Here is a 26,715-nt window from a genome sequence, read left to right on the forward strand (position 1 = left end):
TTATAATACAAAGAAAATATTTTTATTTGTGTATCAAAGACTAAGGTTAGTTAACAGCTGATGTCAAGACACAAAAAAGGTTTGAGAAGCTACAGATAATCACTGTTGGATTGACTCAACCTTCCTTGATTATTTTAAAGAGCATCTGATATGCTCATAATCTTAAGCATGATGTATCCAGGTGACAGAATGATAGTTTCTTTCCATTAATCCTCAGCTTCTTTCTTTTTTTTCTTTTTCTTCTTTTTCTCTGGACTCTGAAAATAACCAACAAGAATGCTTTTGAAATACTGGCAATATATTAATCTTTCCTTATAAAGTGTAAAATCAGAAAAGAAATTTTGTAGAAAAACTTGAAACTGCAATTCCAGGAAAGCAAGTTTCAACAAACGGTGAGCTTGGGGTGTGGTGGAGTAGTCACACCTTTAGTTCAATCCTTAGTACAGCAAACTAACAGAACCAACCATATTCCTTCCTCCCTAGAGTAAATTCTTTTCATGGTAAAAACTAAGAGAGAAAATGCCTCTATAACAAAAATACGATCAGGCAGTTTTATTTTTCTATTACTTTTTTTAAAAATAAAACACCTGGTTATTTCTGACCAAGAATACAATACTTATTATTAACATCTACGCTTAAGGTTTGTTTAAAAGCCCTGTAATAAACTTAAAAGATAAAAAGCAACAACCAAAATCACATACAGGAATTGCTGTGCTGGTGCATGGCTCTTCGTCGGAAATCGGCTCTTCCTTAATGTGTTTCTTTTTATCCTTCTTCTTTTTCTTCTTTACTGATGGCTCCTCTTCTACTACCTGTTCTTCTTCCTCCTCTGCCTCCTCCACCACCACCTCCTCCTCCTCCTCTACTTCAGCTGGTTTAGGAAGAATTAGAATTGTATTAGGCTTACTTCCCCAAAACCCAAGAATATTTTTCTTTCTGTCATTATAGGCAATTAATTCTCCAGTGTTGTTTTTTTATGATCATTTTGTAATTGGAAGCTTCTAGTAGGATTCTTCCTCCTTGTCTAATACTGTTATTCCAAGCTCAGAGAAGTAATTTTTTAGTGATGAGCAATTACATAGTAGAAGTCAAGATTAAAGTGAGGTCAATCAATTATGTAGCCTGATGATCTGAAGAGTCAATTCTATTAGGACAGGTCCAGAGGTGAGTTTCTGGAGCTCCACCTCCTCAAGAACTCCTGCCTGGACTGAACACTGGTCCTGAAGGCAGAGGAATGGCTCAGTAGGTGAAGCGCCCACTGCACAGGCAGGCAGAAGGACCTGAGCTTGGCTCTGCTCCCCAGCGCCCATGCAAGGTCAGGCACGGTGCTGCAGGCCTGCCACCCCACAGCTGGGGACAAGTAGACCTGGAACTTGCTGGTCAATCAATCTAGACAATCAAGAGCTAGAGAGCTCAGGTCTCAAAAACAATTACAAAACTGAGGCAGAAGACATGGATATTCACCTCCAATCTCTAGAAACATGTATACACCCACAGGGACCCTAGCCATAATTATGAATATGCATGAGAGATGGGTGAGACATGAAGTAAATAATAAAGGTAAGGATAAAAATAAAGCAGTTAGGGAGCTATCAGAAGGGGAGTTACACACTGACATTTCAACACAAGGGTCAAAGATGGAGGAAAGTGGTACCACGCCAAGAGTATGCAACATTACAAATGAAGTATGTATTTGGGTAGATGACTGGCAGGTACATGAGAGCCAATGGACCAATATACAGCTGAAATTTTTAACTACTCTGGAACATGCTTTCAAATGCCAGAAATAAGACTTTAGTTTTGTTTTTTAAATCGTTCAATTAGGAAAATAGAAACACAAATTAATAAACCTATTATTGTTTCTCTACCAATTCTCTATATCTATTAACAATACATTCTAACAAAGATATTTAGAAACGAATCACTGGATCTCTTTTACTCTGACCATACTAGCAGACACTCAGTACCAGGTATAGATGGGGCCTTTGCTTATTACCAACTTGACTGGTTGCTCTTAGATACTCTGACAGTGAACAGCAGGCTACACTAATCCACATCTCTTAATCATGTGACTGAAACTCAGGTCATCAATTTAGAAGCCACCTAACTGTACAAATAGCTCACATATAAAGACACTAAAATCTAATTTAATAACATCCTAACTTCCCAAAAAACAACGGCATCTGTTTTCATTGAATGCAATGCTAGGTATATTTCCAATACTTAAGTCTATAGTTTAAAAAGATCAAGATATTTGAGTGTATTATTGAAAAAATTAAATTTAAAATTCCAACGAGGACCAGCAAGATGGTTCAATGGGTAAAGGCATTTGTGGGGAAGACTATGGACCTAAGTCTGTTTACTTTCTGGACCCAGTCATACAAAGTGTCCTCTGACTTCCACATGTGTACTGTGCCATGCTCCCCCATCCCCAACAAAATAAATAAAAATAGAGTGGTTTTTTTTTAATTCAAACTAACCTTTAATTTTAATCTTGGCTTTTTTTGCTTTCTTTTCAGTAATTTCATCCTCTTTATCTACCTCTTCTATTTTGCGTTTTTTAGAACAAGTTGGAAGTGTGGAGTCACCAGAGGGATCATATGTCTTCACTTCACTGAAAAAACCAAATAAAGTGTGGAAAATCTTTACAAATACCTGTAATTGAAATAATTCAAGAAAAAAGCAAATACTGTTGGATAATACAAAGGACACAATGCTGTTTCATTTTAAGTGGGTTTAGGGTAGTTTAGGTTAGGTCAATCACACTCAAGAAGTGAGACAAATAATTCTGATTTATTAATCTACGCACTTACTACTATATAGAAAAACAAGAGCATCAAAAGGAAAATGATCAAGTGAAATCACTTTCCAATTAACTACATTTATTAAAATTTTAGATCACTGGCTAACACAACACAACACAAGATGTTATATACAATCCCATTTCAGACAAACCTTCACCACAAGCCCGTAAGTGGTATAAAACACACTGATCCCCTACAAAGTCAATTCATGTTTTCAGTGGATCCAAATACAGGAATCTGAAACAAAGTGAGTAATGTTCTGTCCATTGAATTGCTGTCGATGAATGGGTGCTAAACTTTATAAACTATAAATATTTACCATTTAAAAGCAAAGAGGCAGCCGGGCAGTGGTGGCGCACGCCTTTAATCCCAGTACTCAGGAGGCAGAGGCAGGTGGATCTCTGTGAGTTCGAGGCCAGCCTGGGATACAGAACGGAGATCCAGGAAAGGCAGCAAAACTACAGAGAAACCCTTGTCTCGAGAAAAAAAAAAAAGCAAAGACCCACACAAGTCAACCAAAGGATGGACTCTACATGTATATAATTAATGCTGTTAAATATTACCCTATCTACTTATAACCTATGATTTCATTAAAATTCACACATACCTAGAGATCATAGTATATGCTTATAACCACAAAAACTGGGATACTAAGGAAGAATAATAATTTTGAATTCCAGGCCAGGTAAGATATATATAGCAAGACCTCATAATTTTTTTGCTTTTTAAAAGACAGGGTGCTGTGTAGCTTAGATTGGCCTCCAACTTGCAATATAGGCAAAGTTGAACATTATTTTGAGCCACGCTGCATTCACTTCCCAAGTGGTTTACTGGAGGACCTTGATACACGGTACCAGTTTATCATAAAAGATGCACAACTCCATTTCAATCCCTGTAACTTACAAACATCCCACTTAGCCTGAAATGATAAAGCATCCCTCTACATCCAGGTAAGGCCTCAATACTTCTTTATGACTATGGACTGTATTTTTAGGCCTGTCTGGGGTTTTTAGAAAAAGTTTCACTGTAGATAACTCTGAATGGTACACTACAGAGTAAGTGAAGTGACTGAATTAAATACATGTTTATCAAGGACCAGCAAGAGGGCTTTATTGGTAAAAGCATTTGATTCCAACCCCAACCACCTTGTTTCAATCCCTGGACCCCACATGGTCGAAGTACAAACTCCTGAAAGTTGTCCTCTGACCTCTACATGAATGCCGTGGCTTGCCTGTATACATACACAACCCAAACACACACAAATATATTAAAACAAACAAACAAAAACTAGAAGTCAAGCATGAAAAACTAAACGGCAAGAAAAAATTATAGATGTATATAAAAGATGTATATAGACAGCATGGTGATGACTGTAATTAACATGTTCCTGAAAACTGCTCAAGATAGACAAAAAAGATCAAGCCTGTCAACTTAGTGATTCTACAACTGCACACATTTTTCAAAATACTGACACACTAAATGCGATTTTTAGTTGCCAGTAGACTCATTGTTTCCACATGTGCATGACAGTTGAGAGCTGCCATGTGGGTGCTTAGAATCAAACCCAGGTCCTCTGCAAGAGCAGTCAGTGCTCTGAACTACTGAGCCATTCATTGCTCAAGCCCCATCAGTTGTAAAAATGATTCCTGTTGTGCATGAATGTTTTGCCTCAGGTATGTGTGTACAAGTGTGCCTGATTGTGAGCCACCAACTGGGTACTGGGAACGAAACCTCGGTCCTCTGCAAGATCTGAACTTAACACTTCATTGCTGATCCATCTCTCCAGCCCCTTTTTCAAAAGTGTTATTCTACACTGAGTTTACAATTAAAAAAAAAAAGGTATTAAATATATTTAAATAACAAGGAGCTCTACAATGTACTTTACCTTTTGTGTTCATACTTTTCTGCTTTTGCTAAGGCCTTTCCTGTTCCACTTATTTTTCTTATCTAAGAAGAAAAATGAAAATTACTAATCAAAATCTACAACACATCCTTTATTGGACAGCATGCATTTTCTTTGCTAATTTGAGTAAACATATCTCAACAGAAAGCATTGCTTAACAGAAATGTTCTTGGCTAATGCAAAGATAAATTATTAGCAGAAAATATACTATTGAGCATATTAAGAAATATAAAAAAAAGCCATGTTAACAGGTGATTTTGTGTTCATGAAACTATAATTCATTAACTTTTGAAAGGTTAACATCTGCAAGACAGGGTGTGGTTCTTTCTTACCCCTCGGTCCTCCAAAATTCTCAATCTGGCCTCTAATTTGGCTCTGTTCTCAACTCCCATCGCAGAACTGGAATCTTCACCAAAAGCATCGTATCGGATAGCCAAAACCGTTTTGGCTGCCAACATTCGAGAAATCTATTAAGAAAATATAAACTCAGAGGCAGCAGTGTTCCTTTCCAAGGAGATATAGATCCTCCCCATCGTTTACTCTTGAGAATATTATAGTCAATCACCCCACGACCATTTATTCTGGACTAGAAAAGTCCTAGTCCAGTCTCTCTACCCTTTTATTGCTTCCACGCAATAACAAGTCCGATGATCTGAATTCAATCCCCATGACCCACAGGATGGAACAAGAGAACTGATTCCTGCGAGTTGTCCTCTGACCTCTGTAAGTGCACACACATGCACCACACACATACTTAAAGAGAATCTCTTCAGGGCTGGCGATGTAGCTTGGTGGTATAGCTGGTACCCAGCATTACATAGGGTTTTAAACTCAACCTCAGACAGAGGGAGAGAAAGGATAAGCTTAACCAATGTCTAAGTGTTTGTGGATCCTTCCTCAAACTAATTTATAGTGTCTACTTACTCCTTTATTTCTATTAGTGTGCTCTGAATTTCACAAAATTCCAGTTTAGCCCTATTCAGTTAGGTATCTACAAAAACACAGAAATGTGTAAAAGACATCCAAACTTGATTTTTAGAAAATGTCCAGCACACTAAATATGCTCTATCTAATACATACTGGTTTTCTTGACGAACAGAGCAGATTACAATTTAGTACCATTTAATATATAAAAATGCCTTTTACTTAAATATAGTAAATTAAAAGAAACTGAAGTTTTAATAAACACTGTAATAGAGAGAAGAAAAATGAGTTAGGGGTAAAAAAAAAAAGCTCAGGGGCTAGAAAGATGGCTCTTTATATACATATGGCTCTCTCTCTATATACACACATATATATGTGTGTGTGTATACATACACATACATATATGTGTGTACACACACACATTTATATATATGTAAAATTAGTTTTTTGAGACAGGGTTTCTCTGCTTAGCTTAGGAGCCTTTCCTGGAACTCATTCTGTAGACCAGGCTGGCAGCGAACTCACAGAGATCCCAAGTGCTGGGATTAAAGCCATGCACTACCACACCTGGAGATGGCTCAGATACTAACAGCATTTGCCAATCTTACTAAGAACCTGGGCACAATTCAACATAGACATGTCAGCTCACACCACCAAGAACTCAGGGATCTAATGCCCTCTAGTATCTGAGTACACATATGCACTTAGTATGCATGTGCGCACACGAGTGTATACACACACACACACACACACACACACACACACACACACACACACACAAATGTATCTTGAAAAAGAAAAGTGGAAAAACTGTACTTGCCTTTCCTTTGTGTTTGGGACTTGACTGGCCTACGAGAGAAGCATGATAAATGAGCCCATATTTAGGGGTGTCTCGTCTAGATTTGAGGGCCCTGAAAAGTGCTTTTTCTGCGCCAAGAATCTGAACCGTAGAAGCTGCATGCTTGGCCAAATTCAACAGAGACCCTACAAAAAAAAGGTAAAAATATGTAATTTTAGGTATATGAAAGATTCTATACTAGTATACATAATTCCCTGAAAACACTGAATGCTTCCTATTATTCCTAGTGCAAGGAAATCTATGAACTGGAGAACTGAAATTCTACATTCCTTAGCATGCTCACATGAGTGATATGAACATTAGCAATTTCATCTATCTTCTAAAATTCTGAAAATCAAGCACGCTGCTGCTCTAGATACATTAGGTCATATCAATGGTATAGAGCCATTATTTTTTTTACCCTTGAGGTAGAAGTGAATTAAGAAACATTTATAGAGCCGGGCGGTGGTGGCGCAGGCCTTTAATCCCAGCACTCGGGAGGCAGAGCCAGGCAGATCTGTGAGTTCAAGGCCAGCCTGGTCTACAGAGTGAGATCCAGGACAGGCACCAAAACTGCACAGAGAAACCCTGTCTTGATAAACAAACAAACAAAGAAAAAAAGAAACATTTATAGGGCTTGAGGAATTGCCCAGTGTTTAAGAGCGTTGGCTGCTCTTCCAGAATACGGGATTCAAACCCAGTCCCCACAGAACAGCTCCAGTTCCAGAGGATCTGATACCTTCACACCAATGCACATAATAATTTTTTTTTTAAAGGGAAACATCAAGATGTATGCTAAGACACTTTGATGGATTTGCTGCATTTAACAGTGTTAGAAATACATAAAGCACTAATGGTACAAACATTAGAATTTCAGCTAGTCTCTATCTCTTACTGCTGTTAAGGTTACCTAACGACTGAAACGGTGAAGAAATTGAAAAGAGCCCACAGTTTTCTGACCTTACAGCAAAGGGTACTTTGAGTATTTGTCTGATACTGCTGAAAGAATTATTCCAGTTAAGCTGGAATAATAAGAGATCTTCTGTGATGAAGTATAGCAATGTGTCCAGTTAATACTGTAAATTAAAAACTTTATTCAAAACTTGGACTGATGAATTTTCTTGATGCTGAAGACTGACTGAACTCATAGCTAAAATATGACAGTGAACTAATTTTAGCCTTCTAACCAAGACCACAGTGTCTCAGAAGAGGTAGTGACTGAAGATGCCCTCATTATTCAGAAAATCAGGCAAAGCAACAGTAATCATCATCATCGAACTGTGGTCCTCAGTCTGCACTAGGTGTTATACCCACTTTTACAAATCACATTAAAACTGTCACCTGCATGAGCAATGAGCCGTGCTCCCACTAACTCCCCAACCATGACTGTAACATTAGGTGCGATGGCCATCATGCGATTTTGCAGATATTCATATAGCTGGGTTCTATATTCAGAAATTTCAATCACCTAAAATGAGGAATTAAATGAGGAAGTCACAAATGTTATGAGTAAAGAATATATAATTGATTTTGAAAATATTAGACTTCAATGGCTACAAAGAGAAATGGACAGGTAACTTACTGACAGTTCTCACTACTAGAATGGCTGAGGCAAGATTACATGAGCATGGAGTTTGAGGCCAATCATAGGGAGCTTGGAAATAGCCACCTCTAAAACTAAAATTAAAGCTAGGCATGCAAGCACATGCTTATAATCCCAGCACTCAGGAGTCTGAGGAAGAATTACCAAAATAAATAAATAAATAAAATTAAGTAATCTAATGGTACAGCTTTGTAGTCTTAAATTAAGAACTGGGTTATATTACTATTCAAAATATAATGCTTGGGCCAAGTGTGGTGGTTCATTCCTTCAATCCAGCCTGGTCTACATAGTGAGTGTGAGGACAGTCAGGGCAACGTAGAGGCCTTGTCTCATAAAACCAAAACCCAAACAAACTAAAATTAATGCCCATAATATAAATTACTTTATCATCTATTGAATCGCCCACACCTAAGCACACACAAAAAGATGGCATCAGATGAGGTAGTGACTGAACACCTTCATATATTGTCAGGTGAACAATAAGTGCAAAATCATCATTGCCATCATCAAATCATTACAGACTTCGAAAGACCTCAACTATAGCCTCTGTGGGTATAATGTACCTGGGTACACAGATGTAGAATGTTGCAAATATCTTCTTCAGAAACCTCTGTTCCCATGGATATCTCTGCAGCTGCTTTCACTTCTGCCTCTACCTCCTCTGACAGGAATTCAGAAAGAGAGGTAGATGCATAGTTCTTCCTGTCACCTATGGAATGTGTAGAAGATGAAGCAGATTCATTCTCAGATATTATAAAAATAGCAAAAAAAAAAAAAAGGGGGGGGGGGGGGGGGCGGGGGAGAAAACCCAAAATGTGAACAAGTCTGACCTAGGCTTTTCTTATGTAAAAGTGATTTAGAAATCAATTTTCAGCTTAGCAATAGTGGCACATGCCTTTAACTTAAGCACTTGGAAGGCAGAGGCAGGTGGATCTCTGTGAGTTCAGGGATAGCCTGGTCTATAAAGCTAGTTAGTTACAAGCAAGCCAGGGCTGTCACACAGAGAAACTCTGTCTCAATACCCCCAGCCCACAATCTCCAAAAATTACTTTGGGAAAAAATAAAACAAAGCATCTTGCTGGCCTCTGTCTCCCTAGTGTGTGCGTCACCAGCACCATCGGGCTGAAACCACAGTATAAGAGACCCGAACTTTTGCTGCACCTTGAAGCCAGAGTTAATAATACACCTTGAAGTCACTTAAGACTTAACATTGCACCAGGCGGTGGTAGCACATGCCTTTAATACCAGCACTTGGGAGGCAGAGGCAGGTGGATCTCTGTGAGTTCAAGGCCAGCCTGGTCTACAGAGTGAGTTCCAGACTTCCAGCGCTACACAGAGAAACCCTGTCTCCAAAAGAAAACAAACAAATAAATAAAGACTTAACATTGTTATTGTACTGTGTACGTATCTTTTTTTTTTTTTTTTTTTTTTTTTTTCGGTTTTTCAAGACAGGGTTTCTCTGTGTAGCTTTTCGCCTTTCCTGGGACTCACTTGGTAGCCCAGGCTGGCCTCGAACTCAGAGATCCGCCTGCTCTGCCTCCCGAGTGCTGGGATTAAAGCCATGTGCACCACCGCCTGGCTCATCCTATTTTTTTAACCTGCTTCTAAGAGAACTGGACCAATTAACCTCACTTGCCTTGGATTTCTCATGTAATCAATTTTTACATCGTAATTAATGCATAGCTGTTATCTTACAATCAGCCTCAAAGTTGAAAACAACATTTATGGATACTGGTTGATAAACAATAATCTTTGTTATTTGGGTCAGTTGGGATCATTTGAAGCTAGTGACTTTATCTGTTATTTGGTAAGTTAGATATTTAAAAGAAGCCACTTTAAAAAAAAATCAAAGTTAAAGCTCAGTTTTAAAATAACAGAAATGAAATAGCTTCATTTGAAATTTTAAAACTTTAGTAATCTTAAGTATATACTACAATTCTACTGAATTATATTAATTTATTATTATTACTGAGTTATAGTCACTTATTTTGAATTATTAAGGGTAAAAAAAATCAACTCACCAACTTTCTGTAAACACTTGCAGTATGTCAAATTATCTGAAATTATTTTCCCTAACTCAGGGAAGTGCCAGCCATACCATTCCCTACACCGCATAATGTAGTTGTTTAGTTCTTTATCCAAGTCATCTAATAAGGCTGCAAAATGAAATAAAAACAACAAATGAGGGACTGATGGTAGTTAACACACACAACAAATTGTCTCAAAGCATTTTCAAGCATTTTATGGCATTACATACATTCATGCCATACAACCATTAACACATCTGTTTTCAGAACAGTTCCATTACGCTGAAATTCTTATACCCCTTGAAAAGCAACCTCTGGAGCCAAGTGTGCTGGCATCCACCTCCAATACCAGCATTCTAGAGGCAGAGGCAGGTGGATGTTGGAGCTCTAGGCCAGCTAGGACTACATAATGAGACTCCATTTCCAAACAAATATCTGTAATGGCAAATGAGTGAAGTCACTTCCTGCCAAGCAGACACCCGAGTTCAACCCTCAAGATTCACATGGTGGAAGGAGAGAACACTTTCTAGGCATCTCTTTTTGTGTCTGTTCCCGATTCCCCTCAAGGAGGCATTCATTAAGTAGGATCCCTCTGGAACTGGATGGTTGTGAGCCACTATGTGGGTTCTGGAAATTAAATCCTGGTCCTTTTCAAGAGCTACCTTTCTGTTTGGCATTTTTTTTTTTTAAGGTTTATTTATTTATTATGTATACAGCATGTATGCCTGCAGGCCAGAAGAGGGCACTAGATTTCATTACGGATGGTTGTGAGCCACCATGTGGGTGCTGGGAATTGAACTCAGGACCTCTGGAAGAGCAGTCAGTGCTCTTAACCTATGAGCCATCTCTGCAGCCCCTGTTTGGCTTCTTATACAGGCGAAATTTTCTTCATTGTGGCATGTACTACAAATGGAATCTTATGTGTGTCTGTGTTTCTTTATCTACATTGTTTATTCATTGAATGATAAACATTTTCCTCCTCAGCTATTTAAGTAATTCTGCTATGAAGAGAGGGGTGGTAACACAAAGGACCAAGTCCATGACTTTAACTCTTGATACAGTCAAGTAATAGAATTGTTGATCAAAGCAATTTTTATTACTTGCATGTTTCTTAAAATTGTTCAATTCATGAGAATCTAAAAAAGCCAGATGAAAAACAAAACACTTAATAACACAGACCCTTCTTGCAGTTTTAGCATTGATGGAAAATGAAATCAATCCATAGATATGATTAACAATGTGATTCCTTTTCCTACTCTGCTTTCCCAATCATCTACTCACTGAAGTTCTAGTTCCTCTTTCTTTCAACAGATAAAACAGTAACAACAGCTGGGAAAAAACAGAACTACACAGATCAGATTCTGCCATGTACTTACAAATTGCCTGAACAATCATTGTGTCTACTTTATCAGCACTGAATTTCAATCTGTATCGAGACAGGCTGGGGAGATGAAAAGAAAACCAGTCAGATAGCATTTTAAAAAGCACTTTTATTAACACATTCCAATCTACCTTCACGATTTGTGTGTTCATGTGAATGGGTACCTATCTCCAGTGCAGCTAGAGGCCCACCTTGTTTTTGAGGCAGGGTCTCTCACTGGACTGGAACTTGCAGAGTAGTTAGGCTGGCTAGCAAGTGAGCTCCAGTGACCTACCTACCTCTCTATCCTTGCCCCTGGGATTGAAGTGCTGCCAAGCCCAGGATTTTTATGGGCGTTCTAGGGGGCATGAATACAAATCCTTATGATTGTGTGATAAATACCTTAGCAACTGAGCTAGACTTGAACTTGCTACTTAGCTGAAAAATTAACACATCTGTACCGCTGCAGCCTGTATTTCCATATGAATTTGTTATGGTGAGTAGAGTAAATTAGTAGGCTACAGCAAGTTAAATTGATCTTGTAGAGTTTTGTTGTTGTCATACAGTAGAGCTTCAAAGCACTCCAGAGGGAAAAAAAACAGCATTTGTATAACATGTGAACAGAAAATTATAGGGAACTGTACATGTGAAGGTATCAAATCTCGGCACTAACGACATTTATAGCCTTACACCTGCATACTGTCGGGGTTTCCTTTACATTGCAGGACATTTTTATTATCTCTGACTTTTATCACAGAGAACTGTTATTTGTTTTTTGAAAGTATTCAACTATTTTTAAGTTATATATACTCACAACCTTTTCCATTCCCCCCAAAACAGAATTTCCCTGTGTTGCCCTTCCTATTTGGAGCTTGTTCTATAGACCAGGCTGTCCTGGAACTCACAGACCCACCTGCCTACGCTTTGACAGTGCTAGTATTAAAGGCCTATACCATAACATGCAACTGCTGAAATACTACTTTCGATGATTACAGCACAGCAACATTGCAAATGCTAAGGATCTATGGCTAATAAAGGAGTCATGGCTCAGCAGGTTAGTGTACTTACTATACAATCATGACCAGTGGAGGTCAGATTCCAGCACCCATATACCAAGTCAGCAATCCATGCCTAAAACCCCATCTCCAAGACAGAAGGATTGATGGGGGTTTACTGATTTCTAGCCTAACCCAGGAAACCCGTATCCCAGGTTCCAAGAGAGCCTGTCTCAAAAGAATAGGGGGAATGTTCGAGGACAACTTCTTCTGGCCTTTAGACACACACCATGTATATACGCACACAGCAAATAAATAAAATGACCACAGCACAGAAAAGACATGAAATAAATAATCCAACACTAACAGGGAGAAGAAATTCTATGATGAGGTTTTAAGAATACAGGCAATAAGCCAGGCGGTGGTGGTGGTGCACACCTTTAATCCCAGCACTCGTGAGGCAGAGCCAGGTGGATCTGTGAGTTCGAGGCCAGCCTGGTCTACAGAGTGAGATCCAGGACAGGCACCAAAACTACACAGAGAAACCCTGTCTCAAAAAAACAAACAAACAATACAGGCAATAGTTGGGTTTGGTGGCATATACTTTTAATCCCATCACCAGGGAGGCAAAGGCTACCTGAGATCTCCAGGACAGTCTGGGATACATAGAGAAACCCTGTCTGAAAAAAAAAAAAAAAAAAAAAAAAAAAAAAAAAGAACACAGGCAATAAAAGTCAGGTTCTGGGGCTGGAGAGATGGCTCAGAAGTTAAGAGCACTGGCTGGTCTTCCAAATGTCCTGAGTTCCATTCCCAGCACCCACATGGTGGCTCACAACCATCTATAATGAGATCTGGTGCCCTCTTCTGGCAGCAGGCATACATGTAGGCAGAACACTGTATATATAATAAATAAATCTTAAAAAAATAAAAAATAAAAATAAAAATAAAATAAAAAAAAGGCAGAACAAAAGTAGCTACCACAGTTAATCTTTCATTCTATTGGGCATGATAAATTCAATTCAGTAGTTATATACATCTCGATTGGCTTTGAAAATTATAAACTCAAGCTCCAGTTGCTTTTGGGATACTATCTTACAAGGACTCCAACGTACAGTATGGCTCGTTAAGGAAGGGAATGGCTCAGTTGCCTTTAGTCTACTGGCTATGGGTGAGATGGGTCTTTTCTGTATCGAACACACAGATTGTAAGCCCAGTGCCACTTTGAGATCTTTGGCACCAATTAACTCTGCAGCTCACACACGATTGAGCCTGTATGATGAGTATTCAGAGACAGGTAATGCCTGGGGGGCACTCACCAACCTAAGACAGAGCACCTGTGTGGCTTGGGCAGGCGTCTCCATGACGGGTAAAGTAACTTGCTAACGTCTCACACAACCCAAGTCAGAAGCTGATTTTTTTTAATAAAAGGGGGACCTGCAGGGTCCTGGCCCCTGTTTTGGGTAACTGTTGCCTTGCTTGCGGATTGACCTTGATATCCTCCCAATGCTAATTCCCTGCCAGATTCCACCCTCCTGAATGCTTAAGGGAAGTTCCTTGTCTGTGTATCCTGAATAATGGGCGTTAACAGCTTAGATGCAAGATTGTAAAACATCAGTAGCGAACTTCTGCCGTCTGGGGTCCTCCCATTGTGCTCTAAGCCTGTATTTAACCTCCTACCCCCTTCAAGAAATGACATTCGCCATTTAAAATTAATATATATATAAATATATATAATTGAATGAATACTGCGATTGTAATCTATGAATACCACAAATGTGATTAATATCATGAGTGTAAGTAATGAATATCATGAGTGATGACTATAATTTAAAAAATAAAAAAAAACTTAAGACACACACACACACACACACACACACACACACACAAGATATAAAAACAGATAGCAAGAAGCCTGCCATGGCCATTTAAAAAAAAAAAAAAGCCAGGTTGTATGGGTTCATATCATCAACTACATGGAAGGGGAGCAACAGTGGCATCTTCCTCCTAGTAAATGAATACTTGTAACATTTTAAATATAGTACTCACATGTATGTAAGTATGTAAGTCTTACCTATGGGCCAATCCCAGACACATGGCTGCCATCTCACGTGGTTCTACCCCAGGAATCAAACCATCCATTTGCGATCGAATCCCTCTCATAAGCTCATTAACAACAGGACTATGGATACAGCTGAGATTCAGTTTTTCCTATAAGAACATTTACATTAGAAGAAACAAAGTTTTCCAGGAAATAAGTATTTGTTGGTTTTCAGAAAGTGACTTATAAGAAGAACTCACACTACTGTAGACCAGGTTGACCTGAAACTCAAGAGTAACAATCCTGCCTCAGCCTCCTGGAAGGACAAGCATGAGGTACCACACTGGATTCTGAAATAATAACACCTTTTCAAACAGTATTTATAGGGGCTAGAGAGATGGCTCAGTAGACAAGAGCACTGGCTGCTCTTGGAGAGGACCTGAGTTCAAGTCTCCACATACACACAGTGGCTCGGTTGCCTGAAATTCCTGTCCCAGAGGATCTGATGCTCTCTTCTGACCTCAACAGGCACCAGGCACATACATGGCAAACACACATACACAAGGCAAAATATTCATACAATAAAAATAAGATACCTAATTTTTAAAAGGGGGGGGGGAGAACGACAACAAAAAAGTTGAGCTGGAGGTGGTTGGCACTTCTTTAAGCCAACACTCTGGGAGGCAGAGGCAGGGCAGCCAGGGTGACATAGAGAAACCCTGACTCTACCAAAAAAATGAGGGAAAAAAAATTGATGGAAACAAAATATGAAAAACTTCCAGGCACATTAAGAAACAATAACCACAAGAACAAAACACCAATTACCCTTCTAGCTAGGCTATGATTTCCAAGCTCTAAAACTTAATAAATCTGACAAGAATTTTTGTTTGTTGAACTGAGTGAACCATTGCTTTTTTATTTGAATTTTAAGATTTCAAAAAACTCTATGTGTATGTACCTACTTGAGTTTCTGTGCCCCAGTAAAGTGTAGGTGCCTTCAGAGGCCGTTGGTGTCAGATGCCTTGAACTGAACCTATGGACCTTTTGTGAGCTGCTGATGTGGGTGATGGGATCTGAAGCTGGGTCCACTAAGTGTTACTCACAACTGGACTGTGTCATCTCTGCAGCCTCTTTCTTAATTTTAAATTATCCAAGTATTTATATATACACACATCATTTTAATCAAAAGTAGAGGTAAAAAGTTTCAACCCTCAGGTCTTTTCTCCAGGGATAAGTTTATCCCTCAAATACCACTCCCATAGGGTATTAATGTGTACATATAAGAAGTATTTTATTGACTCTGGATTTTGTATTACACAAATTCGACTTTGGAAGCAAATGCCAGCCCCCCAAAACCAAAAATCTCTATTTAAAATCTTAACATTTTCCTGTACCATTATCTGTCCACTTCACATATATTTGGTAACTCCTTGAGAAAGACTGACTCATACATACATTGTTTTATACATTTTTTAAAGATTTTTTTGTTTTGTTTTGTTGTTGTTCCTTTTTTGAGACAAGCTTTCTCTGTGTAGTTCTGGTGCCTGTCCTGGATCTCGCTCTGTAGACCAGGCTGGCCTTGAACTCACAGAGAACTGCCTGCCTCTGACCCCAAGTGCTGGATTGAATTTAATTTATTATTTATTATGTATACAGTGTTCTGCTTGCATATGTCCGTGCATGCCAGAAGAGGGCACCAGATCTCATTATAGATGGATGTGAGCCACCATGTGGTTGCTGGGAATTGAACTCAGGACCTCTGGAAGAATAGTCAGTATTCCTAACCTCTGAGCCATCTCTCCAGACCCCCAATATTTTTATATTATCTCATACAAGTCATTACAGACACACCACCATACTTCACTTAATGTTTTCCCCTCTTGTATTTTTATGCCAGCCACTAAAAACTTCCATTGAACATATCTTTATTGAATAGGAAAATTTTAAAATACGTGAGGATTATCATAAAATGTTAACAGACTAAGTAAAAAGCTTATTTTATCCTCTTTGTGTTCATTTATTTTCTACGATGTATAGGGAATATTTGTTTCTGCAACTTTTACTGGAGCTTATTATGTTGCCGCCTAAAAGAAACAGAAGGATTATGAGAGCCCGTGGCAACCTCCTACAAAGTCAGGCTCTGCAGCACTGACTGACGGGGGACAACCCTCCTTACCTTTATCACCCCTCCTAGTTTAGCGTCAGCCACAGCCAGAGGTTCATGGGCTTCTTTTACTATTTTCTTCAGAACTTTCTTCAGCTGCTTATTGATTTTGCCCTCCATTAGAGCTGTGAATGCTTTTCAGGAAAACAGAAAAATAAGTATAACCAAGAGAGCTCTTCTGATGTAAATTTTAAAGCAAACATTTCCTTTTAAAAGACCCAAATGTATTTGTTTTTTGTTTGTTTGTTTTGTTTTTTTTCCCGAGACAAGATATCTCTGTGTAACTAACAGCCCTGGCCTCAAACTCAGAGATCCGCCTGCCTCTGCCTCCCAACTGCTGGGATTAAAGGCATGAGCCACCACCACCCGGCCCATGTATTTGTTTTATAAAAGCCATTCATAAATGCCAGGCATGGTGATGCATACCTTTGATTCCAGCACTTTGGAGGCAGAGAGGAGCAGGAGGATCAGTTAATGCCAGCCAGGGTGTAACACAGTGAGATTGTGCTCAAGAAGTAAACAAAAGGGTGTTAGAATTCAACCATTCATAGCTCACCCACAGCCTTGGCTGGCCTCATACTTGTGCTCCTCCTTTAGGCTTCCAAGTGCTGGGATCCAGGAGTGTCCTACTACACCCGGCTATTCCATTCTACCTTCTAACACTGTGTACACTGGTTCATAGTATCTACCTTTTCATAAAGAGACTTCTTCCTTGTATTCTTTCCTTACTTTAATTTTTTAGTCTTTTGGGCCAGGGATGGAGTATTTGCTTAGCATGTGAAAAGCCTTGGGCCTGATCCTCAGAAACACACACTTTAAAATTAAAAATTTAAAGTTGAACTTCTTATTTCTACTTTAGTAAGTTTTATTGTTTTACATATGTAGTTATTTTGCCTACACATATATCTGTGTCACTTGCATGTCTGGTACCTGTAGAGGCAAGAAGACAGCATCAAGATTCCCTGCACCTGGGATTACAAACACCTATAAGCTGCCAATTGCTGGGCACTGCACCCGGGTCCTCTGGAAGAGCTGGGTCCTCTGGAAAAGCATCCTCTCTCTAGCCCCTTGCTAGTTTGCAATTGTCTGTATCGCCCCATTTTAATTTTAACCTAGCACAATAACCCTTCCCTTAAATATATTTTTTCTAAGTAAAATCTCTAGAGTAGACTAACTTCTAGTGTCCATTCTAGGTTATCACATGCAAATAGCTATCATTTCATCAAAAAACTGTCGTAAATATTTTAAGAAGTAACTTCAAAAGCTGGGTGTGGTGGTGGTGCACGCCTTTAATCCCAGCACTAGGGAAGCAGAAGTGGCTAGATCTCTTTTGAGTAAAAAGCCAGCCTGGACAGTCAGAGCTGCTGAGAAACTCTGTCTTGGGGGGTGGGGCAGAGTGCTAGAGAGATGACTCAATGGTTAAGAGCACTGGCTGCTCCTCCAGAAGCTGAGTTCAATTCCCAGCATCCACATGGCAGCTCACAACCCCCTCTGTAACTATAACCCCATGGGATCTGATGCCCTCTTCTGGCGTGCAGACAAAACATCTATTTGCATACAATAAATAAATCTTTTTTAAAAAGAAAATATCCTGAAAACAAACAAACAAAAAACAGGGTGGAAAGAAGTAACTTCAAACAAATGCAGGGCCTGCAAGATGGCTCAGTGGGCCAAGGCTTTGTCACCAAGCTGAACAACTAAGTTTGAACCCTAGGACCTAATGTGAAGAGAACAAACTCTATTTGTCCAATGTTAGAGGTATTGAATACCTCTATTAGATGCCATACATGAACTTCTAATACATAATATAATATTAATATCAAATCCCACTAGACTCTAAAGCTACAACTTTTTTAAGATTTATTTATTATGTATACAGTGTTCTGCCTCCATGTATGCCTGCAGGCCGGAAGAGGGCGCCAGATCTCATTACAGATGGTTGTGAGCCACCATGTGGGTGCTGGGAATTGAACTCAGGACATCTAGAAGAGCAGCCAGACAGTGCTCTTAAGCGCTGAGCCATCTCTCCAGCCCAAAGCTACAAAATTTAAATTGTATATACTATGATCTACAGTTACTCAGCTTTGGGACTGTCAAGCCAAAACTGCTTTATTATAGGACCAGGGAGACGGTTCCATAGGTAAAATGTTTGCCGTTCAACCCTGCGTAACCAAATTAAATCCCGGAATCCATGCCGAGGTGAAGGGAGAGAAGTGATGTCACAAAATGGCCCTCTCATTGTCACAGATGTGTCACGGCATGTGGACCTGCCCCTCCCCACCAACAGCCTCTAATTTCTTTCACTTCCAAAAATGTTTATTATGAACTTTCTGTGGGTTACCTTTTCTAATGGAGATAATGCCTCTCTCTCACAGGGCTCTTTCAAAGACTTTGATCAATTCATCAGTGATTAACAGTAAAGAAACTTGCATTGTGTTTGGCCTTCCTTTAATCCCAGTACTCAGGAGGCAGAGGCACGAGGATCTCTGTGAGTTCTAGGACAGCCGGGGCTACCCAGAGAAACCCCCCAAAACAAACAAAAATCGTGTCTAGTTTAAACCATTCTTATAGTCCTTTGTTCTCAAATTATATCAAATAATTGGCTGATTAGTAACAGAACATGCCTGTTCATCCATCATGAAGCCAAGTTTGAAGGTTATAACCCACTCCTTCCTTTAAATTAAAACAAAACAAAAATCCTTTTCCCGTATGTAAACTCATGTCCCTTGGTGGTTTGCATGTGCACATTGTATGTATTTTAAATAGCTCTACCTTCCTTCAGTTTTTAATACTGATCTGCTTTTTGTATACTCTGGAGAGCTTTCTTACCACTTGTTATTTCGTGGCTATTCTTAACATTACCCTTGAATTAAGGAAAGTATTAGAGCTGGGTACATGACCACATTACCTTGGTCCCTTGTAGAACAGCTTTTACTGAACTGTGCTTCAGCATTAGGCTATTGGTTTCCAGAGGGAGATCAACTTAACCACTTGTCATCTCTCATCACATGGGGGAAACCAGCCTATAGTGAAAAAAGCTAACTCAATGTTGTCTCAGTGGTAGTGACGAATGGGTTAGATCACTTAAATTCAGTTCTAATAAGGATACATCATTGACAACATTGAGTAAGATTAACTCAGGCAACTGAAGAAAACAACCTTTTAATAAGAAAAAAAAGTCAAATTTTTTAAATTAAAAAAAGAAAACAAATTCTCTAGCCTTACTTTACCTGCTAATGCTTCCGCTGTATCCTGAAATTTCTCAAAATGTTTTAGCTTTACTCTGGAATTGAAACAGAACAAATACATTATTGGAACAAACACAAGGATTCTGCAAAAGGACACAGCCAGGAAAAGAGAAGCTGGAGGTCTCTACAGCACATGCTACCCAGACAAACTCGCTAGATGTGGTAGCGTGTGTCTGCAATTCCAGCTACTCAGAGCCACGCCCAGTGCAGGTAACTACTTAACCCTTGCTTCCACTTATCTAAAAAATATATAAAAATAAAAGAGCAGGGTAAGGTTGCATATATCATTAATCCCAGCACTTGGGAGGCAGTGGCAGGAAGATCTCTGTGAGTTCAAAGCCAGCATAGTCTATATATTAAGCTCCAGGACAGCCAGGACTACAAAGAGCTCCTGTCTCAAAAGCAAACAAACAAAAAAGCTGGCAATTTAGTTCTGTGTTAGAGCATCTCCTAGTATATGTATCCAAGGACAGACCAGGGTTCTATCCCAGCACCACCAGCCACCAACTAGACACACACCAAGCACAAGTGAACAATAGCCTGTTGCCCACCCGTGGGGGCCCACACCTTTGATCCCAGTGCTCAGGAGGCAGACGCAGGTGGATCTCTGAGTTTGAGGCCAGCCTGGTCTACAGAGCATTCCAGGACAGCCAGAGCTACATAGTGAGGCCCTGTCTCCCCCTATCCTTCCCCCCAAAATTAAAAAGACTATTGTCAGTTGCTTTCCATTATTGCCTACATAGCTTACATTCACGATGTTTTCTGTACAAAGAAATGTATTAGTTAATTCATTGTTGTCTCAGTGGTAGTGACGAATTTGTTAAATCACTTAGACTCAGTTCCAAAAGGAATACATCATTGACAACAATGAATAAAAATTAACCCAGCAAAGCAGATACCTTAAAAATGGAAAAATTAGTCTTTTATATGCCTAAAACAGTATTAGCTGAAACAAAGTTTTCTTACCTGGAAAGGTAAAGGCTGGTATAGTCCATCAAAGGCACACTTAAAAGCACACAGACATTAAGAACAAAGTACTGATTTTACCCGTTTTGGTCCTATTCTGCCTGGTCTCTGCTTGTAGGAAGTGCCATCTGAGTCTCTCAGCACTTGTCTAAATGTTCAAGGACCCAGAAAGACATAAACTGGATTGCATTAAGCCAGTTACACTGAAGCTTGATTTTCTTCAGTGTACCATGAACATCTCTCAATCCATTAACAAAGCTATTACTGGAGCACCACACTGCTATGACTACTTCATTCTGCCCTTTCTCTGGGTTTATCACTCTCTATTCTTTTATATATTTATTAGCAGTAGTAGATGAATGACCAATACAGACATCCATAGATATGACCCCTCTTAATCCACAAAGATCACTGAGTTTCTTCTCAGGACCACATTCACCCACGAGCTTATTTTACAAGGTGATTCACAAATAATGAAATAGCAACCCTGAATCTACGTTGAAAAAAAGCCTGCCAGTCTCTCCCAACCCATTTAGTTACCACTGTTATTTTATCAAAAGACCTTGAGGAAATACTGTACTTTTTAAGGATTTACCACCTAGTTAATTAATTATACTTTAGAGCTAGGAATAAAAGTCATAGAAGATGAATACACTATATAGAATAAGTTAGAAAGTGTTTGAATTATTAGCCCACAAAAACTAAAACTCTTCCATGCTTTGTATAATTTCTCCATTTATTTATTTATTTATTTATTTATTTGAGACAAGGTTTCTCTGTGTAATAGTTGGAGCTGTCCTGGAACTCGCCTTGTAGACCAGGCTGGCCTTGAATTCACAGAGCTCTACCTGCCTTTGCCTCCCTAATAGTGGGATTAAAGGGGTGTGCTACCACTGTCCAGCTACAATTACTGCTTTTAAAAGAAATTTACACTTAATTCATGTTAGCCTCTTCAAATATCTTATAAAACATTAATCTTGGGGCACTGTCCACTGTGGTCTACAATACAAATTAGCTGTGATAGCTTACGTTCCAAAATCCAAAAAGCAGAAAATAACATCTAAAGGGAAGATACCCACAACTTAGTGTAAACACCTAAATCCTTAGATTCAATATTACTTACATTTTATTTGCTTTTTCTGGAGTTTCAAATTCTTTCCATAAACTATCAACCTCTTGAAGTTTCTTCTCATTCAAAACCTGCAATAAACCAGTTTTCTTCAAGTGGCAGTTTAGACTTAATCAGGTACATTCCACAAGTATTCATGTCAAATACAGGGAGAGAAATACACTTCTCTTATTGAAATGAGCTAGTTTTCTTACACAGCATAAGTTTTGGTCAAATTAACAGTAAACCTAGTTACAGCCTTTGAGAACCCTTCCTGTATTTTTTCTGCTCCTATTTGATATTTAAGTTGATTCTACTTTTTCCCTAAGCTCCTAAACATATTTTGTATTGATACATGTTAAGTGGTAGTTTGTACTACTCTTCCAGAACTGAAGTCAGGTTCCCAGCATCTACACATGGTGGATCCTAATAGCCCATGGCTCCAGCTTCAGGGGTATTGGGTGCCTGCCCTCCTCAGGCACCTGCATTCAAGGTACACGTATACACAAACATATACATAACTAAAAATAAACCCTTGCCTCACCTCTCCATTGCTGGATTACAGGTTATGTGCCACCATGCCCAGTTTATTTATGCTTTGAATGTGTCAGACAAGCATTCTTATCAACTAAGCTATATCCTCTGACCCACTTTTAGAGACTTTCTTTATATAGATTCACATAAAATCAAGAGTTAAGATTTTTGTTTCAACACCAATACTCTGTATGATAAAGCAATTCCAACAGAATAAGGCAGATCAATCCTCAAATCTACACTTCCCTTACCAAACACCCCTGAAATGGTTAATCTAATTGGCATTGTAAAAGAACACGCTAACCATGACACAAGACAATATATACAGCTATGCCTAATTTTATGGCAATACAGCTGGTAATTGTCAAACCAATAACATCATAGAACAGTTACACATGAACACTTATTCAGTTATAATTTCATATGCACTTTTCATGAAAAGAAAGCATTGCAATTATTATGGAACTTTGCAGTTAAGGATCTGCTGCTATTTTAACTTAGTCCCAGTCTCAGTTGGTAAGAGTGCTTACCTAGCAAGCCCTTGGTTAGCTTCCCAGCACTACATAAAAACCAGATGTGGGGAGCATGCCTGTAATCTCAGCACTGGTGAGGTGGAGGCAGGATTACAGAGTCAAGGTTTGCCGGGCAGTGGTGGCACATGCGCATGCCTTTAGTCCCAGCACTTGGGAGGCAGAGGCAGGTGGATCTCTGTGAGTTCGAGGCCAGCCTGGGCAAGAGTGAGTTCCAGGAAGGCACAAAGCTACACAGAGAAACCCTGTCTTGAAAAAAAAAAAAAAAAAAGAAAGAAAGAAAGAAAGAAAGAAAAAAGAAAGTCAAGGTTGGGTTATCCAGACTACACTGCAAGTTTAAGGTCAGCCTTTCTCATACGTATATATGTGTAAAATATAACTAAATGTAATCTCTACCCTGGCAGTGGTAGCACATGCCTTTAATCCCAACACCCAGGAAGCAGAAGGAGGTGGATTTCTGAGTCTGGTCTACAGAGTGAGCTTCAGGACAGCCCAGGCTACATAGAGAAAACCCTGTCTACAAAACAAAAACAAAACAAAAAAAGGAATTGCTATACATTTTTAATTTTTTTAAAATTATGTTTATTCTTTTTTCAGCGAGTTTTGTTTTGTAGCCTTGGCTGTCCTAGAACTAGCTCTGTAGACCAGGTTGGCCTTGAACTCAGAAATCTACCTACCTCTGCCACTGAGATTAAAGGCATATGCCACCACCACCCAGCTCCATTGTTTAATTTTATGTATATGGGTATTTTGCCTGAATGTTTGTCTGGTACCACTTGTCAGGAGTTGGATTCCCTGGAACTGGAGTTACAGAGGATTGTGAGCTGCCATGTAGGTGTTGGGAATTAGCCCAGGTTCCCTGGAAAAACAGCCAGGGCTCCTAATGGCTGAGCCATCTTCTAGCCTCCAAGTTTGATTTCTTTACATTTTAACTACTTTGTAAGTGGTACAATTTTAAGCTTCAACTTGTACTGAGTGGCACACACCAGTTAGATTACAGTTTATCTTGTGTACGATAAAACTTAAGAACCCAGAGACACCCCACTACATTCCACAAGTACAGCAAAATAGATTATTTTTAATTAAAGCAGATTCCACACAATAGTCCCAATTTTAACTGTTCAGAGACTGCAACTATACGCAGTGTTCATGAACTGTCAGAAAATAGTAGAGCATAACTCTTGAAAAGTTCACATTTTCTTCTAGTTAAAAAGTATTGGATTGCGGGGAGGTGGTGGCACACGCCTTTAATCCCAGCACTCGGTAGGTAAAGCCAGGCAGATCTCTGTGAGTTCGAGGCCAGCCTGGTCTCCTAAGTGATTCCAGGAAAGGCACAAAGCTACATAGAGAAACCCTATCTCGAAAAACCAAAGAAGTATTGGATTAACAGAATGGTCATATCTGAGAGATTGTGTCACCATTCTCTTTTGAGATTTATTTATTTTATGTATGTGACTGTTCTGCTGGAAGAGGTGAGAAGAGGTCCCCTAGAACTGGAGTTACAGATAGCTGTCCACCACCATGTGTTCTGGGAAGCTAGGCCCCTGCAAGAACAAGTGCTCTCAGCCACTAAGCCATCTCTTCAGCCCGAACTGTCACATTTAAAACTAAAGGTAGCCGGGCGGTGGTGGCGCACGGCTTTAATCCCAGCACTCGGAGCAGAGCAGCGGATCTCTGTGAGTTCGAGCACTGGCTACCAAGTGAGTTCAGAAGGCGCAAAGCTACACAGAGAAACCCTGTCTCGAAAACCAAAAAAAAAAAAAAAAAAAAAGAAAAAGAAAACTAAAGGTAAAGCAACAAAGGAAATGTAATAAAGTCATGGTGATTCAGTTATCCAAATAAATAAACGGAAAAACAGTAACACAAGTTCCTTCAAACCAGCAGTGCCTATCAGTGGATCCTGTGTTCCTCCTGAACTGCACAAACACACACACAGCCTCAGGTTTAACAGAAAACTAAATCTGAACTATACATGATTTTTTGTTTGTTTGTTTTGGAGACAGGGTTGATCTGTGTAGTTTTGGTGCCTGTCCTGGATCTCAATGTGTAGACCAGGCTGGCTCAAACTCACAGAGATCCGCCTGTGTCTGCTGGGAATAAAGGTGTGCGCCACCACTGCCCGGCTGAACTATACGTGTTTTATCTAGCACTTTTGCCCCATATCAACACATAAATTTAGAAAATGAAATTTTTCTATTAATAGGAGTTCAAAAGACTCTACCTCATCGCTCCCCACATCTCAGTAGCATCCCACTGCAGGAACACACCAACGTTCGATCATTTCCATGCTATAAACTAATTCTTAAACTTTCCCTATTTAAACAACACTCAAATAGATAGCAGCCATCTAGATTTCCCACCTAAGCTTCAAGTTTGAAATTCTGAACTCCCTGATTTACACAATTACATCACCACACCTTACTGGCAAGCCTCACATTGGCCAAATTGGAAATCATGAGCACCGTGCCCAATAACCTTCCTACATCTTAAACAAAAAACATTCAAAATTTCTCCATCTCAATTTAATTCAAGCAACCTCACTGAATTAAAAGGAGGGGGGTGCATAACACTGGTAGATATGGGTAGAGGAGGTCTATTGTAGATAGAGAGCATATCAGGAGGAACAGAGCGACCAGAAACCGAGTGGCCACGTGTGAGCCAGGAGACCAAGAGCACCAGGAGACTGGCGTAGCCAAAATGGACGGGTTATATAGGAATCCGGAGGACCCTGTTCACAGGTGGACTGGCGGCCAGTGACCTCGGACATGTTAATAGCCACCTTAGCCATTTGTCCTGCGTTTGAGACCGAACCCTCAAGTTGTCTACACTAAAGCACACATTTCGCTTCCTTTCGTCTTCCTGTATGGTCACGCGGTAAAAATCATCTTTTAATACGACAAACTACACTAAGTCACTACTCAAAAAGTTTCATGCCCGAAAGGACGCTGATCTTGGGCTCGTGCTTTACACCTCATTAGTCTAAATAGTGTTCCGGATCAGCCAAGGCTGCATAGGCGGACCGTCCGTGCCTCAATGAATGAAGAATGAATGAATGAATAACCGATCTTAGGTTGGGGGATACAGCTCGGTCACAGGACGCTGGCGTAGCATGGACAAGGCCTTCGGTTCTCTCTACCGTGGATCATGTTCTCATTAAGTGAGCGCTTGATCATCACTTGCAAAAGGGGTCCTGTCCATTTTCCTGTCCGAGCAAGCACACCCGCGAGAGCGCAGGTCATCCGCAAGCCCGCCGAGCCACGTGTCCACCCCAACGCCGACCCGGCCCTGGCCTTCTTCTGCGGGGATTTCAAAGGCATTTAAAGGCGCTCAGCCGTCCCGGCCCCGCTTCAAGCCGCACCCCGCTCCGCCTCGGTCCCACACAGGCCTCCCGGTCCAGCACCTCCACGCGACGTACCTTAAAGATGGCGTAGCCAACGGACGTTTCGAACAGGACCAACATGGTGAGGCCGGGGTACGGCGCTGCGCGGCTGCCCGCGAGCTCCTCAGGCCACTGCCAAAAAAAAAAAAAAAAAAAAAAAAACCCTGGCCTCTCGGCCACTGAAGGCCCGCGGGGCCGCAGACGCGAGCGCGCAGGCACGCCGGCCTGCCCCGGAGCCGCGAGACCGCGCCGCTCGGACGCCGCACACCTCTCTCCGCGTGGAGCGGCGAGTAC

General features: G+C 40.0%; 1 protein-coding gene and 4 non-coding genes across 7 annotated transcripts; all 5 read right to left on the reverse strand.

Moving 5' to 3' along the window:
• Nop58 (NOP58 ribonucleoprotein) lies at positions 1-26,715 on the reverse strand. 3 transcript variants are annotated; one of them, XM_028860378.2, is made up of 15 exons: positions 26,458-26,715; positions 21,994-22,070; positions 19,887-19,939; positions 16,669-16,790; positions 14,526-14,662; positions 11,476-11,540; positions 10,094-10,228; positions 8,636-8,781; positions 7,811-7,937; positions 6,452-6,615; positions 5,040-5,174; positions 4,690-4,751; positions 2,481-2,614; positions 702-871; positions 1-257 (listed from the first exon to the last, which is right to left on the reverse strand). In XM_028860378.2, the coding sequence occupies exons 1-15, from the start codon at positions 26,500-26,502 to the stop codon at positions 207-209; spliced, it is 1,623 nt and encodes a 540-aa protein (XP_028716211.1). In that variant the 5' UTR covers positions 26,503-26,715; the 3' UTR covers positions 1-206. The 3 variants fall into 3 exon arrangements, with proteins under 3 accessions (XP_028716211.1, XP_028716212.1, XP_037066273.1); XM_028860379.2 differs by lacking the exons at positions 21,994-22,070; positions 26,458-26,715 and adding an exon at positions 19,565-19,752 and having other exon boundaries at positions 19,887-19,945; XM_037210378.1 differs by lacking the exons at positions 21,994-22,070; positions 26,458-26,715 and adding an exon at positions 19,565-19,679 and having other exon boundaries at positions 19,887-19,934.
• Positions 7,667-7,750, reverse strand: LOC114685758. The gene has a single exon (XR_003733494.1). It is a non-coding gene; the product is annotated as a small nucleolar RNA SNORD11 (small nucleolar RNA).
• LOC114685759 lies at positions 8,497-8,578 on the reverse strand. The gene has a single exon (XR_003733495.1). It is a non-coding gene; the product is annotated as a small nucleolar RNA SNORD11B (small nucleolar RNA).
• LOC114685757 lies at positions 19,699-19,783 on the reverse strand. The gene has a single exon (XR_003733493.1). It is a non-coding gene; the product is annotated as a small nucleolar RNA SNORD70 (small nucleolar RNA).
• On the reverse strand, positions 20,692-20,776 carry LOC114685756. The gene has a single exon (XR_003733492.1). It is a non-coding gene; the product is annotated as a small nucleolar RNA SNORD70 (small nucleolar RNA).

Source organism: Peromyscus leucopus, chromosome 13 (genome assembly GCF_004664715.2).
Source record: "Peromyscus leucopus breed LL Stock chromosome 13, UCI_PerLeu_2.1, whole genome shotgun sequence".
Taxonomy (NCBI): Eukaryota; Metazoa; Chordata; class Mammalia; order Rodentia; family Cricetidae; genus Peromyscus; species Peromyscus leucopus.

Excerpts from the sequence above, each read along its gene's own strand:
- Nop58 (XM_028860378.2), bottom strand. The coding sequence starts at position 26,502 with ATGTTGGTCCTGTTCGAAACGTCCGTTGGCTACGCCATCTTTAAG. Across the intron at positions 872-2,480 it reads AGCCAAGATTAAAATTAAAG|CTGAAGTAGAGGAGGAGGAG; the intron begins GTTAGTTTGAAT and ends TTCCTAAACCAG. Across the intron at positions 258-701 it reads GCACCAGCACAGCAATTCCT|AGTCCAGAGAAAAAGAAGAA; the intron begins GTATGTGATTTT and ends GGTTATTTTCAG.